The following is a 16583-nucleotide window of genomic DNA, read 5'->3' as shown; positions in this document are numbered from 1 at the left end:
GTAGAGGAGCCTCAGGATCACAATCTGGTGAGCACATCGCACTGTCTGATCCACTGCAGGTGGTGGCAGGGACTTCCCAGCTGTCCGGTACTTGGAGGACTGCTGGAGACCAGAACGTTGCTGAGTCTGAGTCAGATTACTAACCTCTGTACTCGGTCATGTTGCTGGAGCTGGAAAGGCAAGCTTGAAGACATCAGGAAGGGGTGTCTGCTGCACTCCTAATTGCAAGGCACGATGGAGGAGTCCATCCACCTTCATTCTGAGGTGATAGCACCGGCATGCCAATGCACCGAGGTCAACAAGGAGCCATAGGCAGGGAGACATTTGTGGGAGTTTATTGACAATAATGAACAGTACGTACAAGCGATTAACACCCATGCCCAGGCTGTGCAATCTCTAAAAGAGTTAATTCTCCTTAAGTGTCCTAACCCTCCAATACATCTTGGTGCTCCCTGGACACTCACAGGGGAGGTGAAGGCAACCTGCTGGTGGGATGGCGGCCACCAAGGAGACCCTGGTCCAGGACTTCGCTCCTGCACAGCTGCACAGGCTCAACTCCATTGCTGATGCCATAGTTGGCCTCCAACAGTGTTTACGCGAGAGGGGTACCAGGCCGCTCGATTTCTCTCCAGTTATCTCTGCTCCTCAAGGAGTCAGCCTGGGGCCCTCGAGCACCCATAGGAGGGGCATCCACAGGTGCACACTCCGGGCCCAACCATCCAGGTGACTCCAAGAGTGTCCGGCCCATCCAACTCCCCTGGTCCTGTGGAGCTAGAACTGCTGAGGTCACAGGAAGAGGGGGGTGCCATGGCTGCACAGCAAGACCCTGAAAGCAGGCTGAGGCCCTCCAATTCTCAGCCCTCCAAAGGACACCTGCCAAAGTCATCAGACAGTGCGTCACAGTCAGCAGGCTGCCTCCAGCTCCGCTGTGGGTGTCCGGGAAGCACCAAGATGTGGTGGATGGTTAGGACAGTTAAGGAGAATTAACTCTTTTAGGGATTATTGTCAATAAACTTCCACGAATGTCTCCATGCCTATGGCTCCTTGTTCTGATGAGCAGTGTTCTTGTCACTCAGGTGTAAAATCTTTCTGCACAAGATAAAGGCAGGTGTCTCAGTCCAGGGCCTCTTCCCTGTGTCTGTGCAACCGTCAGACCAAAGTGATGGTCTGGCCTCATACTCCCTGGACACACTACTGATACCTGCATTTCGGCGGTGGTGGTCATTGCTGCTAGAATGTAGTGGGCAAGCACCACAGAGTTCCATCATTCTCTCGATGTGCTTTCATCACCATGAAGAAGGGGCTGGCCCCCATCTCTTCAGCATCTGTGACCAGTGACGCAGTGCTCCAGCTTCTGAAGGGCTCAGGTGCTGAAGGTGGACAAAGCATCAGATACTTGTAAAGTTTCATGGCTACATCTCTATATGACATGACCTTGATCACGGAGCGACAGGAGTCAGACATTCTCAGAGGCTGTGTGAAGATTTATGGAGTGTCCTCAATGTATGTCGTCATCATCCTCCTGCAATCGAGAGACTATTAGGGCCTCCACCGCCTCTCCATGACAGGAGCATTCTCAGAGGGTATTCGCACTGCCATATGCCAGACTGGAGTCAAATGTTCACAAATGCAATGTGAGGAACTATGGGGTCACCTCACTGCATGTTGTCATCATCCTCCACAAATATAGCAGCTATGAGGGCCTCCCGAGCACACCTGCCACGTCTAAACAGTATGAGGCTTCATCCCAGTCAGCGTCGCCTTGGAAGACCTTCTCACCTTTATCCATGTCGGTGCCCTCCTCATCAAAGGAGACTTGCAGCTCCTCCATCTCTTCCCCAGCCAGGTCGTCTCCCCGTTGGAGGTCCAGGTAACTGGGCACAGCAGATAACGACGGCGCGCGACACCCTCTGTGGAATCTGAACTTCAGCATCCCAATGGTCTGCTCCATCAAGGCTCAAGCTGCAGCATAAGCCTCATTATACCATCACTCTACTGCAGTCTGAGGCTGCTGCACGGGTGTCATCAGCATGGCCTCTGCAGGTAGCCCTTGCCCCCGAGGAGCCATCCCTGCAGCTTCTATGGATCCTGGAAGACTCCAGGGATCTGTGACCAACTGAGGATGCAGGTGTCACGCACATTCCGTGGAAACCGCGCACACACCTGCAGGATGCGCTTCTGGCGATCACGCACCAGGTCCGCATTCAGCAAATGGAAGTCCTTGCAGTTGATGTAGTACACCGTGTTTTTCAATGGAGATCTGAGCGCCACATGAGTACAGTCAACCACACCCTGCATCTGTGGGAAACCCAGGATCTGGGCAAATCCAATCGCTCTTGCATCCTAAACAAAAACAGAATTACCTGGAAAAACTCAGCAGGTCTGGCAGCATCGGCGGAGAAGAAAAGAGTTGACGTTTCGAGTCCTCATGACCCTTCGACAGAACTTGCAAGTTCTGTCGAAGGGTCATGAGGACTCGAAACGTCAACTCTTTTCTTCTCCGCCGATGCTGCCAGACCTGCTGAGTTTTTCCAGGTAATTCTGTTTTTGTTTTGGATTTCCAGCATCCGCAGTTTTTTTGTTCTACGCTCTTGCATCCTGGCTGTCCTGGTCCCGGGCGAAATGCACAAACTTGTGTTGCCCTCACAAAGGTGGAGCCTGTGACCTCATGGATGCAATTGTGGGTGGAGGCTTGAGGGATCCCACAGAGGTCACCTGTGGAGCCCTGAAAGGAGCCACTGGCATAGAAATTGAGCACCCAGTCACTTTCTAAGCCACTGGCAGTGGATGCCCTCCATGTCCCCATGGCGCCAAATCCTGCGGTAACTGGCAGATGTGAGCGATCAGTTCCCTAGACATTCACAGTCTTTGGCGACACTGCTTCTTGGTCATCTGCAGGAATGAAAGGCAGTGTCTACAGGCTCTGGGTGTCGCTAGGCGCCAACCTGTAACGGGTCGCTGTGGCTCTTCGGCATTGTGTGCTGGAGCCCCATCTGCCCCTTCTTCCTGAGGTTGCTGCTCCGGCCTCCGCACAGCCAGGAGCTCAGTCACTCTCTCCTCCATCTTCTTCGCGCTCTATAGACCATTAGGCATACAGCTAGTTCACCAGGCTCCTTGATCCTGATGAGAGAGAGATACATGGTTAACATGGCTGTATTAAGAACCTGTCCTGGTTAAGTGTGATGGCCCCTTAAATGCTTCCTGGATTGTGCTGGCCACCACTAGGATGGCCCGAGATTAGCTGGGACCATGGAGGGGACTGGTCCAAACTAGGATGCTGACATTGCAAAGGGCTGTGAGCGCCTCCAGCAGTGACTGCTCCATGGCCAGATTTAGCAACGAGATTGTACAATGTGTGCAGTCCAACTGCTCTGCAGTCTACTAAAGTGCTCATGAATTTGCAGTACGTGCCTGGCGGGGGGTGGGATTCTGGAGAACTTGATGGCACTTTGATGCCTGTGTGTTGCTTGAGTGGGCAGATAAGCTAGAAGCCTGACCCCAATCATATCAATGCGGTTGCGCATGAACACTCATTTTCAGAGGAAGGGTCACTTTCTACAGGTTTCCGGAACGCGTGGCCACTTACTACACACCCCCCACCCCAAATGCTTGTGCGCTACATTCAACGGTAAGACTGCCCTTGCCGCATCCACCCGCCCCCAATTCACCCGCTCCCACCCACCACCCCCCAGCCCCGCCCTGCCCCAAGTCGCCTCAGAGGCAGGACTGCCCTTAACCACCACCCCTAACCCCGTTCCCCCACCACCAGTGGCCTCAACAGTAAGGCCACACTTGGCCCCCCCCCACCCCCACCACAAGTCGCATTAACGGCAAGGCTGCAATTGCCCCTTGCTCCCCCTCAAACATCACCTCCGAGGCAGGGCAGCACTTAATCCCACGCCCTGGTGCCCCTGAAGCCTGCAAAGCAACAGGCGATGCTGGTGAGCTCTGCAGAACGTTACTATGCACTCACCTCCTGTTCACCCAGAATGTAGGCCGCCAGGTGCACGGTGCGAAACACATTGACGTGCTTTCCCGCTGATGTGGATGTAAGAGGCTGGAGGGATGGCCTGATAATGATATGCTGATGTATTACAATGAGGTTCCCGACGACCGATGGTGGGAAACTTGGCCCGCCGGTGGACAATCACGACCTGCCTTCCTGCTGTCATGAAACAAATTGCACCATATTGTCTGCCAATGCCACCGCCAGCGGGCACGGAAAATTCCACCCTCCAGCACTCTTTTCCAGGACAGGTCAGGCAGCCCTTTTGCAGCAGGTGATTAACCCCAGGGGTCCTCTTCCCACCCACTCAAAATAAAGCCTCAGCAGAAATGGGGAAGTCTGGTTTTACCATTTCTGAAGCTGAGCAGCACAGCATATGCAAATGATATGTGGAACGGTGCATACAGGGAGCTTCTCCAGTAAGAACCGGCTGTCTGTTCAGAGGCAATTCCTCCCCTTGAACTGCAGAAGGAAACTAAAAACAGAGGGAAAACTCCAGCTGGGCAGTGTTCCTCAGGTACCCCCTATAGGAAGGCTGTGCAAGGCAGCCACTTCAGAGACAATTCTTGGAACTGGAGTGGATAAGTGGTAGATATAATCAAATATGGGGGGTGTAAGTGATAGGGAGAGACTGTGACAGCGAGAGTGAGAGAGGAGCAAGAGTGAAAAGGGGGAATGAAAGAGAGAGAGACTGAAAGAGAGCAAGTGAGTCTGATCTATTCTTCCTTCTCCACAAAAGCAGGAAAGCACATTACCCTCATTCTCCACCCTGGCTGTGTCTATACTCGTCTACAGAGAATAATCCCAATCTCAGAATTTTAATGGCACAGGAGGCCATTCTGTCCATCGTGTTTGCACCAGCTCTCCAAATTAGCATTATGACCTAGTGCCATTACCCTGCCTTTTCCCCGTACCCCTGCACATGATTATTTGAACAGAAACAACCTAATGCCCTCTTGAACGCCTCGACTGAACTTGCCTCCACCGCATATCCAGGCAGTGCATTCCAGACCTGAACCACTCATTGTGTGAAAAAGTTTTTCTCTCATCACATTTGTGATTATCACAAACTAGAAGCATAGCACGAAATTAATTCAATGAAACTGAATTACTAGAACAACAAGAATTTTTACTCCAACAGCCACTGCCAGGGAACAGATGAAGCAACACCCTTTGGAAAACTCAGCAACTTTACCACAAGCAGCTAAACAGGCTTTGTTGGCTTTCTAGGTCTTGTTGTGCAGGTGCCACATCAAGATACTTGCTTTTGTTAACATAGCTCCTGCTAATGTCACAAAATGCATTGTAACGCTCTAAGGGGCTATTAGCATTAGATTTTTAATAGGAAATTAGAGTCATTACTTACCTGTAAAGGGAGGGGTCTTTTTTCAGTATTTCAATGCTTACATGCTGTTCCAGCAGGCCATACAGCAGAATTGGCAGAGAAGTGAAGCAGATATTATATAACGTGAGGTAAGTTGCATCATAGAGTGGCTTAGGGGGAGAAAGAGCAAAATAAAAAGTAGTTAAGTGTAAAATTCCAGAACAGGAGTACTTTTTTTTAAATTAAAAAAAAAGCAAACAGAACTTCAGCTTTAGTAGCTCAAAGAGGGGATGGGAAAGAGGAAAAAAGGGGAAAAAGTGAAGGATTTAGTTTGCTGATCAACCCAAAGAAATTTCATGTGGCACCCCAATTTAGCTCTAATTTGAGACTACAGTTCTTAGCAGGCATCCTCTCAAAAGGTCAAGGACAATCTTACAAATCATTAATATTCTCTACTAATCAGTAACAGACCTACAGAACCAAACTAACCTGCTGAGAAAATCCGCAGAAGAACTGGTACAAAAACTGAGGAAAGATGAAGCAAAGATTCTGTAAAAAAAAACACCAAATAAACTTGGGAAATTCACAACGGTAAGCACCTGCAGAGATTCTATTATGTTTAAGGTACTATACAAATGAAAGCTGATGTTTAACTGACCTAGCTCACGCTTTCATAGAAAGACCATTAAATGCCCCCAGTACAACATTCAAGAGATTTAATAGGTTTTCTTTATATACATTGTTATGATACAGCAGGTATTAATTGCCAGGCTGACCAAATCCCAAAAGGGGACTTGGTCAAGCTACCACAACGATTTGTAATTTGTATTTTTATTATAAGGAGTTATGTGTACTGAAGTCAGAAGCAAAGGTTCCATAACCACTTTTGGAGATTTGGGCCTGAATTTTCAGCTGACCTGGGCGGTAACGATTGGCAGGCTCGGGATCAGCCGGGAAATGGGTCGCTGACAAGCCCCTGACCACGATTTCACGCTGGCTGGCCAATTAATGGGCAGCCAACGTGAAACGTGCACTGAAAAGCTCAGCGCTGCCGGGGTAAGGGGGGGGGGGGGGAAAGAGGGCAGGCGATGACGTCAACACGGGCTTGGGACAGCGCTGACAGAAAGCTCCCTGAAGGCAGAGCTGAAGACCTGAAACAGCAAGAATAAAAGGTTTCAAAAGCTGAAAAAAAACGTGTCCGTGCATCATAATCGGTCACCTGAAAATTGAGCTTATGAAAATGCTGTCCACAGAAACTGATTCATATTTTATTTCATCACGAAAATCTCATCCCACCTGTGGATGAGGTTTGTTGAAAAATGCAAAGGCTGCCAGTGCATTTGCCAACCGTAAGGTTGGACAGGCTATGTAAAATGACAGACAACTGTGCCATTAATGGGCTTAATTGCCCTCTTAATTGTTGGTGGGGGCGCTTCCAACTTTTGCAGGTGCCTGCCGACTGAAATATCGCACGAGTGCGTGAGGACACTTGCCCGACGTCATCTCGCGCCTTTTCACATCCATTCGGGAAGCAAGTTCATATAAGCTTCATAACATGAACTGACAGGGGTCCTGAAAAACAAACCTTGTAGAAGAAATACTGCACAAGATGTGCTATCCGAATGTAGTACAAATGTCCGTGGGCGAGCAGGAGCTTCCGGAGGTGCTTAAACTTTGGTATTGCATAATCACTGTTTCTTGCTGCTTGACGGCCCTCTTTGCCTTTTAAACCTGAAATAAATGAAGGGAAAACCATTTAAAACAATTCAAGAGATGTATGAGCCACCGCCTGAAAAAAAAAAAGGATAGAAAAATAAAAGCTGCTTAGTCTTTACATAGCTGGGGGGTGATAACTGCCAAGCATGCCAGCTGCAGGCAGCAACGCTTAGGGACAGGCAGAAAACCTGTGGGGGGGAAAAGAGGGTGTGTGTGTGTGTGTGGGGGTGTTGTGTACACATGCAGATGATGGCATGAGAGAGGGGGCAAGCTGCAGGAAAGGAAGGGGAGAAGCATTTTTATCCAAATGCCCTCTACCTCCAATACTAAAAAATTATGTAAACAGTTTTTAAGAAGTATACCTTTGTTCCCCTTGTTAATTTTTCTTCAAACCTTGAAGTTCAGCCACATATTCCAGCACAACATGATTACAGGCATGTCAAAATTTATAGAAATCCCTATGAAGCCATTGAATAGCTGCTCAGGAATGACTATCTGATCCTATTCAAGGGCATGTCAAGAATTTAAGACATAGGTCATAAAGGTCCATGAGCCTGCTCTACCATTCTTAGAACAGAATCATGGAATGGTTTCAGCATAGAAGGTCATTCTGCCCATCATCTGTGCCAGCTCGAGGCAACAGCAACTCAGTTATTCCCATACCCCCACTCTGCAAATTCACTCTTCAGGAGCTTGTTGAATTCCCTTTTGAAAACCACAATCGAATCTGCCTCCAACACAATCTCAGGCAAAGCATTCCAGATCCTAACCACTCATTGGATAAAAGAAGCTTCTCCCTCATGCTGTTGTTGGTCCTTTTGCTATTCACCTGAGTGATGTCCTCTGGTCCTCGACTGTGTCTCTATTTGCCCTGTCCAGACCCCTTATGATTTTAAATATCTCTCAAACATCTCTTCTCTAAGGTAACAACCAAAGCTTTCCCAATCTATGCACGCAACTGAAGTTTCTCATGCCTGGAGCCACTTTCACAAATTTTTCCTGCCAATTCAATACCATCATAAATGATCTTCTACCTCAACTCCACTTTCCTGGCCTATCCACATATCCCTTGATTTTCTTTGTGAACAAAAATCTGTCAATCTCAGTCTTGGATATGCTCAACGATTAAGCATCGCCAGTCTTCTAGATAGAGAATCCCAAAGATTCACAACTCAATGGCGAAATTTTCATCTCGGTCCTAAATGGCCGGCCTTTTATCTGGAGACTAAGATCCCTAGTTCATGTACTCTCTAGCCAGGGTAAACAACCTCCCACCATCAATCCTGCCAAGGCCTCTAAAAATTTTAAGATAATTTATTCTCCTTAACTCCAAAGAGTATTAGCACATTCTATTGAAACTCTCTGCATAGAAGCATAGATAAATAGAAGCAGGGGTAGGTCACTTGGCCCTTCAAGCCTGCTCCACTATTCGATATGATCACGGCTGATCTTCTACCTCAATGCCATACTCCCGCTTTCTCCCCATACCCCTTGATGCCTTTTGAGTCCAGAAATCTATTTCCTTCTTAAATACAATCAGTGACTTGGCCTCTACAGCCCTCTGTGGTAGAGAATTCTACAGGTTCACCAACTTCTGAAGAAAGAAGTTTCTCCTCATCTCAATCTTAAATGGCCTACCCTGTATCCTGAAACTGTGACCCCTTGTTCTAGACCCCCCAAGCCAGAGGAAACATCATCCCTGCATCCAATTTGTCCGGCCCTGTCAGAATTTTATACGTTTCAATGAGATCGTCTCTCATTCTTCTAAACTCCAGTGAATACAAGCCAGTCGGCCCAATCACTTCTCATATGACAATCCTGCCACCCCAGGAATCAGTCTGGTGACCCTTTGCTGCACCCCCTCCATGACAAGTATAGCCTTTCTTTGGTAAGGAGACCAAAATTGCACACAATACTCCAGGTATGGTCTCACCAAAGCTCTGTATAGCTGCAGTAAGACATCCTTGCTCCTGTACTCAAGTCCTCTCACAAGAAGGCCAACATACCTTTTGCCTTCTTAACTGCTTGCTGCACCCGCATGCTTGCTTTCAGCGATTGGTATACAAGGACACTTCATACAACAACATTTCCCAATCTATCACCATTTAAATACTCCGCCATTTTGTTTTTCCTACCAAAGTGGATAACTTCACACTTATCCACATTACACTGCATCTGCCATGTATTTGCCCACTCACTCAACTTGTCTAAATTGCCTTGAAGCCTAACATCCTCCTCACCACTCACATTCCCACCTAGTTTTGTGCTGTCAGCAAACTTGGAAATCTTACATTTGGTTCCCTCATTCAAATCATTGATATCTATTGTGATTAGCTGGGGCTCAAACACTGATCCCCATGAGTCACAGCCTGCGATTCCGAAAAAGACCCATTTATTCCTACTATGTTTCCTGTCTGTTAACCAATTCTCTATCCATGCCAATATATTACCCATAATCCCATGTGCTTTAGCTTTGCACATTAACGTCTTATGTGAGACTTTATCCAAAGCTTTCTGAAAATCTAAATACATCACTTCCAATGGTTCTCCCTTGTCTATTCTGCTAGTTAGGATGGGGCAGCCCTGTCATCCAGGAATCTTTAGCTAAGGAGACCAAACTGTACATAGCATTCAAAATATGGAGTTCACTTGTACAGAATTCCACAGAAGAACAAAAGAAATGGGAGCAAAAGTACACCATTCGGCCCTTTGAGCCTGCTCCACCATTCCGAATGTGGCCTTATCATATGGAACTGCTGCAGGGCATCCAAGTAATTGGTTTAAATAGAGCTCGCTGCAGTAAGGGTAGCATTGCTTAAATGAAAAGAGTACAAAGGCAAAATGGCAAGTTCAATGTTCACAATAATCTTTGTGAAAATGCTCAGGTGAAATGCAAAGTGTGTGTGAATAGTACAACCAACTAATGATTGCTGTTATAGCACTATTCCAAACAGGGATGAGAGTGGCCAAAGACAAAAAGGTCTGAAATTTTTCTGTGACAAGGAATCATGTAATTATAATGCTTATGATCCGCAGTGAATGCAAAAGCTTCTTTTTTATATATGTTTGTTCACAAAATGTGGTTATTGCTGGCTTGGCCAGCATTTATGCCCCAACCCCAACTGCCCTTGGGAAGGTGGTGGCAAACTGCCTTGTTGAACAGCTGCAGTCCATGTGGATTAGGTACACCCAGTGCTCTTTGGAAGGGAGCTTCTAGGACTTTGACCCAGCGACAGTGAAGGAAAGTCGATATAGTTCAGAGTCAGGGTGGTGTGGGGCTTGTGGGGATGGGGGAACTTGCAGGTGGTGGTGTTCCCGTGCATCTGCTAGCTTTGTCCTTCTAGCTGGTAGAGATCATTGGTTTGGAAGATGCTGTCGAAGGCACCTTGCTGAGTTGCTGCAGTGCATTTTTTGATGGTACACACTAGTGCCACTATACATCGGTGGTGGGGGGAGTGAATGTTTAAGGTGGTGGATGGGGTGCAAATCAAGCAGGTTGCCTTGTCCTGGTGTTGAGCTTCTTCAGTTTATTGGAGGTGCACTCATCCAGACAAGTACAGAGTGTTCCATCACACTGCTGACTAGTGCCTTGCAGATGGTGGACAGGCTTTGGGGAGTCATGTTGTGCGTTACTCACCACAGAATTCCTAGCCTCTGACCTGCTCTTGTAGCCACAGTATTTATATGACTAGTCAGTTCAGTTTTTGGTCAAGTGCAACCCTCAGGATGTTGATAGCGGGGGAATTCAGCAAAGGCAATGCCACTGAATGAAGATGGTTAGATTCTCTCTTGTTGGAGATGGTCATTGCCTAGCACTTGTGTGGCATGAGTTTTACTTACCACTCATCAGCTGAAGCCTAAACACTGCCCAGGTCTTACTGTATATGGACACAAACTGCTTCAGTATGAGTTGTCGCAAATGGCATTGAACATTGTGCAACCATCAGTGAACATCCCCACTTCTGACTTTATGATGGAGGGTAGGTCATTGATGAATCAGCTGAAGGTGGTTGGACCTAGGATGCTGCCCTGAGAAATGCCTGGGACTGAGATGATTGATCTCCAACAACCACAATCATCTTCCTTTGTGCTAGGTGTAACTTGTCAACCAGTGGAGGGTTCCCCCCTGGCTCCCACTGACTCCAGTTTTGCTAGGGGTCCTTGATGCCACTCGGTCAAATGCCGCCTTGATGTCAAGGGCAGTCACTCTCACCTCACTTCGAGTTCAGCTCTTTTGTTCAAGTTTGGACCAAGGCTGTAATGAGGTCAGGAGCTGAGTAGGCCTGGCAAAACACAAACTGAGCGTCAATGAGCAGGTTGTTGGGAAGCAGGTGCCATTTGATAGCATCGTCAACAACGCCTTCCATCACTTTGCTGAAGATCGAGAGTAGATTGATGGGGCAATAGTTGGGTGGGTTGGGATTGTTCTGCTCTTTGTTTTCAGGACATAGCTGGGCAATTTCCCACATTGGCAGGTGGATGCCAGTGTTGTGGCTGTACTAGAACAGCTTGGCCAGGGGTGCAGATAATTCTGGAGCCTTCAGTACTATTGCCAGGTTATTGTGAGGGCCCAAAGCCTTTGCAGTATCCAGTGCTTTTAGAGTGGAGTGAATCAAATTGGCTGAAGACTGGCATCTATGATGCTGGGGACCTCAGGAGGAGGCCAAGATACATCATCCGCTCAGCACATTGTGGCTGAAAATGGTTGCAAATGCTTCAGTTCTGTCTTTTGCACTAATGAGCTGGGCTTCCCCCATCATTTAAGGATGGGGATATATGTGGAGCCTCCTCCTCCAGTGAGTTGTTTAATTGTCCACCACCGTTCACTACTGGATGTAGCAGGACTGCAGAGCTTAGATCTGAATCATTGGTTGTGGAATTGCTTAGCTCTATCGCATGCTGCTTATGCTGCTTGGCAAGCAAGTAGTCCTGTGTTGCAGTTCACCGGGTTGACATCTCATTTTTAGGTATGACTGGTGCTGCTCCAGGCATGCTCTCCTGCACTCTTCATTAAACCACGGTTGATCGCCCAGCTTAAGTGGGTAAAATGCCAGGCCACGTGGTGATAGATTGTGGCTGAATACAATTCCGCTACTGATGGCCCACAGTGCCTCGTGGATTCCCAGTTTTGAGTTGCTAGATCTGTTCAAAGTCTATCCCATTTAGCATGGTCACTGTGCCACACAACACAACGAAGGGTACATCAATGTGAAGGCGGGGCTTTGTCTGCACAACGACTGTCATGGGCAGGTGCATCCTTGACAGGCAGATTGGTGAGGATGTGGTCAAGTAGAATTTTCCCTCTTGCTACTTCCCTTAGCAACCCGCCACAGACACTATCTAGCAACTATGTCCTTTAGGATTCGGCCAGCTGGGTCAGCAGTGGTGCTACCAATGGTCATTTATGTCCCTCACCCAGAGTACATTCCATGCCATGCCACCCTCAGTACTAATTCCAATTGATGTTTGGCATGGCGAAGTACTGATCCATCAGCTGAGGAGTATCGGTGGTCTAGCGGTAGGGGTAATCAGCAGAAAGTTTCCTTGTCCATGTTTGACCTGATGCCATGAGACTTCATGGGGTCCGGGTCAATGTTGAAGCCTCCCAGGGCAACTCCCTCCCAACTGTATACCAGTGTTGCCATCTTTGGTGGGTCTGTCCTGCCAGAGGGTGGTGGTCTAGGACATTGTACGGTATGATTGATTCAGTGAGTGTGACTGTGTCAGGCTGTTGCTTAACTTGTCTGTGGGACAAGTCCCCAGACATTAGTAAGGAGGGCTTTGCAGGGTCAACAGGGTTGGCTTTGCCATCGTCCTTTCCAGTGCCGAGGTCGATGCTGGGTGGGGTCTTTCTAGTTTAATTGCTCTTAGACTTCATAGCAGTTTGATACAACTGAGTAGCTTGCTAGACAGAGGGCAGTTATGAGTCAACCACATTGTTGTGGATCTGGAGTCACATGTAGGCCAGACCAGGTAAGGATGGCAGATTTCCTTATCTAAATGACACTTGTGAACCAGATGGGTGTTTAGGACAATCGATAATGGTTTTATGGTCATGATTATTGAGGCTAGCTTTTAACTTCAGATTTATTAATTGAATTTAAATTCTACAAGCGGCCGTGATAGGATTTGAACCCATGCCCAAATAGCATTAGCCTGGGCCTCTGGATTACTAGTTCAGACAACGCCTCTAATTCTCTCTATTCTAAGCCATTTAAAATGTGTGGAATTATTAACTTCAAGTGGAGGCAAACATCAGTTTTCCTTTTGTTTACCTTCTATTTTCATCAAGATTGTGGAACAATGCCATCGTGTTCTGTATCCATGACAAACTCCATTCGCTCTTCACCAATTTCTGAGGTTGAATTAGACTGGTCGGATCCCAAGATAAACTTCCAACCATGTATCTTGGTGATTACTAAGGCTTCTGTAGCATTGCCCGTCTCCACCCCTGCTTCAGCTCATCTGCTGCTAAAACTCTCATTCATGTCTTTGTTAGCTCTGGATTTGGCTATTCTAAAGCACTCTGGGCTGGCCTCCCACATTCTATCCTCTGTTAACTTGAGGTCAACCAAAACTCAGCTGCTTGTGTCCTTAATCACCAAGTCCTGTTCACCTGTCACCCCTGTGCTCACTGACCTCCACTGGCTCCCAGTTAAACAACTTTAGAATTCTCATCCTTGTTTTCAAATCCCTCCAAAGCCTCACCCCTCCCCCTGTAAATTCCTCCTAACCCACAACCCACAGATATCTACATTCCTCTGATTCTGGCCTCATGTGTATTCACAATTATAATTATAATTGCTCCATCACTGTCGGCCATGCCTTCAGTTGCCTCAACCCCTTCCTAGACTTTTCAGCCTTTCTACGTCACTCTCCTCCTTTAAGAGGCTTCTTAAAACCTTTCCCTTCGACCAAGCTTTGAGCCATCTGACCTGATACCCTCATATGTGACTTTGTTTTATAATGTTCCTGTGAAATGCCTTGGAACGTTTTACTATATTTACATAGCAACTTTAATGTAAGTTGTTGTATTAAATTTGCTATATAATCACAAATTGTTATTGGGTAGATGAACTGTGTCTGAACTAAAGTGAAGGTTTTAGTGACAAACTGAGTTTCAGATGGATTATTTGCTTTTCAGAAACTGAAGAAAGTAACGTCTGTCGTTACTGTATTAAACCCATTGAACTAGATTTTCAACTTGTGTAGCGAACATAAAACTCGTGCTATAGATCGACCAGCTGTGGCGAAAGCTGCTCCATTTTCAGAAATAAAGTAACAAAGCAAGTGCCATCAGCAGGGAGAAAAACAGGAAGTAAAAGCGGCACTGTTGTACCTCTGCATGGTGCTCGTGAAGTGCGCTGTCTGCTTCCTGATTTCCTCTAAATCTGTAGCCATACTCAGGGATGTCCTGCCCACACAGCTGCCTCACGTTTGGGGCCACATGTGATCACGGAACTGTCCCCATGCTTTGTGACTATCACACGCCGTGTTCAATCCCTCCCTTCTCATTCAACAGCACCACGTCCAACAAAGCTGCACGTCACTTTGCACAGGTATACGCACATCCCCCTTTGCTAGAATTGATAGCAAGTCCACTCCCATTCTGTTTTGTATTTGCAAGTGTGGTACACTTCAAACACACCTCTGCGGAGGTGGAGGTTGTAACCAAATTAAAATAGTAGAATTCCATGATCCCTAAACCGCAATTGGCAGAAAGCTTTCATTTCTGAAAATAAGTTTTCTTACCAATCCCAACATGTGCCTCTAGAACCATACTGACATCATTTGCACCATCGCCGATTGCTAACGTTATAGGATGATCCTTTGTGTTCTTCACCATTTTTACAATCTAATGATTGAAAAGAATATAAAGAGCTTTTAACTGGCTAAACCATTTCTAGTAGCTGTACATGTTTCACTGTGTTGACAACTTTCACATTTGGGGACCAAAAATGCAGAATTCACATAAATGGAATGGTACGAGTTGTGGTAACTTGCAACCACAATGGTTCATAGTTTTGCAAAGTTACAGGTTGAATGTGGTCTTTGACAGTAGCACAAAGAGAGATGATAACCAATTGTCTGCCCATTTTAAACTTTGCCCGATTTCTCTTTCCATTAATGGAAATTGGGCAAGGTGTGAAACAGCTTGATGTGTTCTCACTTGCTTTGCATCATAGGCAAAAATCAATTTTACCACAATGTTACATATCGATACAGTTTTTCTTAAAAACGTTCTTGGAATTAAAATTACTTCTTTCAGTTATGTATCACCTCGGACATCAGAATATATCCCAAAGTACTTCAAAGATATAATAAAAAAGGGATGTTGAGTCAAAGAGAGATTAGCAGTGACCAAATATTGGGCCAAAAAGCAGAGTGTTAAGGAGGATGATGAGGTGGAGAGTTAGTGGGGCTTAAGAGAGGGGATTTCAAATTGAGGCTAGATGGCTAAAACCACAGCTGTCAATAGTGGGGCAAAGAGATAGGACATACAGGGGTCAAAGACTAAGAGGCAAAAAAGTTTGGGAGTTTGTAAGGTTGGAGGATGTTAGACAGAGGAAAGGCAAGACCATGAATGGGTTTAAATACAAGAATGATTATATATCTGAAGCACTGGGGGAACAAGAGATGATGTATGTCAGAAAGCACAGGGACTGCATGTGAGTGGGACTTGGTGTATGTTAGGATATGAGTCCACAGAGCATTGGATGATCTGTAAGTTAATGATGGTGGAAAATATGAAAGCTGACGGCAAGGAATTACAATAACTGAGTCTGTCACTTGACAAAGGCATGGATGGAAGTTGAGCAAGGGGTAGAAACAGATGGTGTTAAGAGTTTGAAGCTGGTAATAGTTGTGATGGAACAGATAGAAGTTTGAAAGCTAAAGGTAAGCATCGAATAGGACGCTGAGATTGTGACTAAACAGTTGGGCATGACAAGGTAGGATGATAAGAGTCGTAGACAAGGGTAAGGAGCTTGAACCAGGGAGTTGAAGAATTTGGTTATAGCTTTTCCAATGTTTAACTGGAAACAGTTCATCCAAGACAGTTGAGCAGGCAATATGACAACACAGAAGCAGTGCAGGAGCAGAAGAGATCCTCAAGTGAGAGTTGGTTGGCATTGTTGTTAATTGCATATGGTGCAAAGGTGGTTAACTATATGCAAGTGGAGGGCAATAATTGGGTTGTTGCCTGAGCGCATATAAAAGTGACACTTACTGACACTGGGGTGAGGATTGAGTTAGGAGGTACATTCTTGTAATGCTTCACTCTGAATAAATCAAAACCGAGTAAAGTTTGGCTCTAGTTTCATCCTTCACCAACTGGCTATCAGGAGTTTAAACAGACATCTCACATGTGGAAGCTGGCACCATTTCTGCAGCTGATGTCATCAGAAAGGAAACATGTAGAGGATTAAAGAAGTGGGGCCAGGGATAGATCATTGGGGCATTCTGGTCGTCATTGTGTCAGAGTGGGAAGAGAAGTCATCCTTGGAGATGCTTTGATAGGCAAGTATGAACCAAAGC

At 46.5% G+C, this 16583-nt stretch overlaps 1 protein-coding gene across 5 annotated transcripts in view; it reads right to left on the bottom strand.

Annotated features, from left to right (window-relative positions):
* Positions 1–16583, bottom strand: part of atp11c (ATPase phospholipid transporting 11C) — a 154286-nt gene that overhangs the window by 34630 nt on the left and 103073 nt on the right. For all 5 annotated transcript variants that reach the window (XR_005944043.1, XM_041196043.1, XM_041196042.1 and 2 more), the window contains exons 21-24: positions 14799–14901; positions 6916–7061; positions 5820–5879; positions 5373–5500 (exon numbers count right to left, since the gene is read on the bottom strand). Coding sequence is in view for 4 of the 5 variants with exons in the window: in XM_041196043.1 (XP_041051977.1) it covers positions 5373–5500; positions 5820–5879; positions 6916–7061; positions 14799–14901 (437 nt within the window). In the remaining variant the exon portion in view is untranslated. The remainder of the gene's footprint in view (positions 1–5372; positions 5501–5819; positions 5880–6915; positions 7062–14798; positions 14902–16583) is intronic.

The sequence above is a fragment of the Carcharodon carcharias genome, chromosome 9 (genome assembly GCF_017639515.1).
Source record: "Carcharodon carcharias isolate sCarCar2 chromosome 9, sCarCar2.pri, whole genome shotgun sequence".
NCBI classification, from domain to species: Eukaryota; Metazoa; Chordata; class Chondrichthyes; order Lamniformes; family Lamnidae; genus Carcharodon; species Carcharodon carcharias.
This window is presented reverse-complemented; position numbering and strand designations above follow the sequence as displayed.